Source organism: Spermophilus citellus (genome assembly GCF_964194105.1).
Source record: "Spermophilus citellus genome assembly, chromosome: X".
Classification (NCBI taxonomy): Eukaryota; Metazoa; Chordata; class Mammalia; order Rodentia; family Sciuridae; genus Spermophilus; species Spermophilus citellus.
The window spans coordinates 116704331-116708808 of record NC_138190.1 but is presented as its reverse complement, the minus strand read 5'-3'; the positions used below and the strand labels follow the sequence as shown (position 1 = coordinate 116708808).

At 39.9% G+C, this 4478-nt stretch overlaps 1 protein-coding gene across 1 annotated transcript; it reads left to right on the top strand.

Annotated features, from left to right (window-relative positions):
• The first annotated feature begins 2697 nt into the window (after window positions 1–2697).
• On the top strand, window positions 2698–3807 carry LOC308639856 (acyl-coenzyme A thioesterase THEM4-like). The gene has a single exon (XM_081278182.1). The coding sequence runs from the start codon at window positions 2757–2759 to the stop codon at window positions 3450–3452; it is 696 nt and encodes a 231-aa protein (XP_081134308.1). The 5' UTR covers window positions 2698–2756; the 3' UTR covers window positions 3453–3807.
• The last annotated feature ends 671 nt before the right edge of the window (window positions 3808–4478 follow it).

Genomic DNA, 4478 nt, shown 5'->3' with positions numbered 1-4478 from the left:
TTGTTACTGTTCTTGTAGCCAGAAGAAGAGGTGGAAGTGTATCTCGTTTCTTTATAAAGGTGAGAACTTTCTACTGTTTTTCCATAAGGTAGAAGACCTTAATAGGGAGGTGTGAGTTATCTCTGCAGGATCTAGTGGTTCAGAGAAGAAAGTCTGGAGAGTGAAAATCTTTGGCGGCATTCACTTAGATGTTTCAGTGCCATGTGCCAAGATCCTAGCTTCGTTCAACTAGAGCCTTGGACACTAGTTCACTAGTTGGAAGTGACTTAAATGAACATTCATTCATCTTTGAAGTTTGGTGACTCTGAGTTCTATCTTTAGTTTTTTTCTGCTCTCCCAGTGAAGGAGATAGGGACCTTTTTGTGAGCTAGAAAAGAGTTCTTCTGGCTTTCACAATTAATTTTCAATTGTTAACTGCCCTCAGCAGTTCAATTACCCCTCCATATAGGGTCAGTGTATCTTAACAACAGCCAGTCAATGCCACTGCCTTGTAGGCAAAGTTATTCATCTCTCCTTTCCATTGCACCTGCCAGGGACTTTTCTTTAACCAGAAGGTCCTTCTACATCACTACTAGTGGAAGTTTTTATAACTGGGCTACCATATTGTATCAGGGACTGTTGCCCAAATACCACCAGTGATGAAGTCTTCATTTCAGTTATTGATTCAGTATCAATGTTCCACCTTACCCTTGCTTTCTCAGATCAATCCTGATACCAATTGTATCAGTTGAGGTCCTCTGGGAAGCAAACACTGTGAGAGTTAAGAGTGCAAGAGGCTTAAGGGGAGGATGCCAGATTGGGCAGGAAATGCCTCAGAATGTGATTATAAACCTGTCATTTATGAACAGACAAGGAAGAGGCAGAAAAATTGGGAAGGGAGAGTCTTAGACTACAAAGTAATCTGGCAAAGTCTAATACCTAAATGTCAAAATGCCCAGGATTCAGTCCTTGGCCCTCTTCCCTTCTTTAGCTACACTTACTCCCTTACTAATCCTTTACATTTTCATGAATTTAATTATTTTCTATAGTGACAACTCCCAAATTTATATCTCCAGCCCAGACCTTTCCCCTGAGTTCCAAACTTACACTTTCAATTTCCCACTTGAAGATTTCCTAGATTCTCAACATGTTAAAAATGAACACTTGCTTCCAACCTAGACCCATTTCACTGTTCCTAGAGTCTTTCTCATCTCAATAAATAGCTACCACTATTCACCCAGTTTTCAAGATACTTGTCATTGAATATTTCCCATGCACATCTAATATTGTCAAATTCTGACATCCCTTCTGTTCTTTAACCATGCCAAAGTATTTCTACTTCAAGATCTGTGCATATGCAGCTCTCTCTGTCTGAAATGATCTTTCCATGTCTTCATATGGGAATCCTTTTCTTCCTTCAACTCACAGCTTATTATTTCTCCAGAACAATATGAGCACTCTCTGATAACTCTTTCATAGCATCCTACATTTCATTAATATTGCTTAAAATTTTGTCTGTTTTATGTCCGTCTCTCTCACTAACATGTAAGCTCTATAAGGGGTTCATCTGTTTTGTTCTGTGCTATATCCCAGTAAGTGCCATATAGTAAGGGTTCAATAATATCGATTGAATGAAGAAATAAGCATATTTATAATAATATCTTGTCTTCTATTATTGAACAGAAGCATTTTTAAAAACTGCAATATAGGGAAGTAAAGAAGTACACTTAAGGACATTTGATTCTGATAATATGGCAGACAAGATTAATGCTTAATTAACAAATTAATGCTGCCTTAGTTTCCTAGGGCTATGGTAACCTGTTATTGTAAACTGGGTACACAAATTTCTTGTCTAAGTTCTGGGGCCTAAAAGTCTGAAATTGAGGTGTCAGCAGAATAGTTTTTTTTTTTTCCCCCCTGAGGACTGTGAAGAAGAATATTTTTCAAGCTTCTTTCCTTGCTTCTGGTGATTTGCTGCCAATCTTTGGTGTTCATTGGCTTAGGGCTGCATTACTCCAATTTCTGCCTTCATCTTCACATGGCCTTTTCTCCATGTCTCTGTCTCTCTATCTAAATGTTCTCCTTTTATAAGGGCACCAATCATACTGGATTAAGGGTCACCCTAATGATCTCATTTTAACTTGATTACCTTTGTAAGGAACTTGTTCCAAAATAAGGCCACATTCTGAGATATTGGGAGTTAGGACTTCAACATATCTTTTTGGGGGGGGATATAATTCATCCCATAATACCAACCCTTTTGAGGAGGGGGATAAAAATATAAAAATGTATATTTATATTTTTTAAAAACCAAAGAGTAAGATATTAATATTTAACATATAGATTGATGTCATGAACATACTTATTTAGTCTTATGTCTAACTGTTGGTGTTGAAAACAGGGTAGGGAGTTGCACAACATGGAGGGTTTGGCTATATACTGACTTCTGGTGTGTTGTAATATTCTGCTATATACTGTGTCAAGTATAGTGAATTTATGAACAACGTGATTATGTTTTAACTAACTCAACCCTTACAGAATGTTAAAGTGAAAATTAAAAAGATTCTTGTAGCTGGGGGCAATGGTGCTCACCTGTAATCCTAGTGACTAGAGAGGCCGAGGCAGGAGGATCTCAAGGTCAAAGCCAGCCTCAGAAACTTAGCAAGGCCCTAAGCAACTTAGCATGACCCTGTCTCAAAAAAATAAAAAGGGGGGAGACCCGGGATGCGGCGGGGGAGCGCGCTGTCCTCGTCTGCGGCCCGCAGCAGCTCGGAGCCATGCTGAGGAGCTGCGCTGCGCTCCTGCGCACGCTTGGGGCCCCGCGCGGCCTGCCGGGAGCCCCGCGGAGGTCATTTTCTTCTAAGAAAGTCGTTCAGAAGGACTGTGCTCTCCCTAACCCCAGCTGGAGCAAGGACCTAAGACTCCTCTTTGACCAGTTCATGAAGAAATGTGAAGATGGCTCCTGGAAACGTTTGCCTTCATACAAACAATTTTTTTCTAAAAATTTTCAAGGATTCCAAACCCTTTATCTCGACCCAAGTCTCGTAAAAGGAGAAGAACGTGCCCAGCTCTTCACAAGAAGCTTTGAGGATGGCCTGGGCTTTGAATATGCGATGTTCTATAATGATGCTGAGAAAAGAGTACTTTGCTTTCTTCAAGTAGGTCCTCACCTGCAGGGAGCACCTGGATTTGTTCACGGAGGTGCCATTGCAACCATGATGGACTCCACCACTGGTACGTGTGCGTGTCGAGCTGGGGGGATTGCCATGACTGCCAATCTCAACATCAATTTTAAAAGACCTATTCCCCTGTGTTCTGTTGTTGTGATAGACAGCCAACTTGATAAAGTTGAAGGAAGGAAACTGTTTGTTTCCTGTAATGTTCGAAGTGTTGATGAGAAGACCTTACACTCTGAGGCATCAGCCTTATTTATAAAGCTGGATCCTGATAAAAGTTTAAGGAAAAAGAGCTAATGATGGATTCCACACCTTTCTGCACGAGGGCCTCCCTCATCCAGAAGCCGTTGTCCCCACTCCTGCTCCGTCACCCATGCTGAATCCCCCACAAAGGAAGCCTGCTGACACTGACCTTTTGGAACAGCCTTCGAAGTGTGACTCCCAGAACTCTCCACCATCTCAACTTTTGAGCAAAGAACACTCCCTGTGAGGATATCAGCGATTCTTTGCATTCCTGAGGATAAATGTGGTTCTCCTAAAATCTGAACAGGCTCATTAAAGTTGCACAAGCATGACATCTGCCCTGCTGGAGACTGGGAGAAAAAAATTGTATTGAAATCGTTGCTATAAACTTCAGAATACTGCAGCCAAATGAAGGAGTAAATGTGTGGGTTTGTGTGGGGTGTACACATGTGGAACTTGCAAAGCTAACTTTATTGTATCTGAACAAACAAACCTTTTTGGCCAGAGTAGGAAATACAACTGGTTCCTATAGGAATGGATACCTCAAATCTGTGGTCTGGGGTTCTGGAGATTAAACCACTGTACCATTTAAAAAAAAATAAAAAATAAAAAGGGATGGGGGTGTGACTCAGTGGTTAAGCAACCCTGGGTTCAATCCCCAGCACCAAAATAAATAAACAAATAAAAATATTCCTATAAAAACAAGCACCTCTCTACTCAGCAACCTCCAACCCAGCCTTGGATAAGAACTTTAAAAGTAGAATAATAAGAACTTTAAAAGTAGAATAATAAGAAATGTTAAAAATATCTACAAAACTACAAGACTAGACTGACATAATCAATACCAACTTACATGTGAATAATGTTTGACTGTTTTCTTTCTTTTTTATTTATTTCTTACATACATGACAATAGTGGAGTGCATTACATTCATAATTATCCATTCACAGCACAATTTTTTGTAACTGTATATAAAGTAAGTTTGACTGTTTTCTAAATGCTTTTACATTTATTATGTCATTTGATCCATCTAGTAAGTCACATAAAACCAGTGAAAAATGTAACACTAAGACTTCAAGC

Coding starts and splice junctions, on each gene's coding strand:
- LOC308639856 (XM_081278182.1), top strand. CDS start 2,757: ATGCTGAGGAGCTGCGCTGCGCTCCTGCGCACGCTTGGGGCCCCGCGC.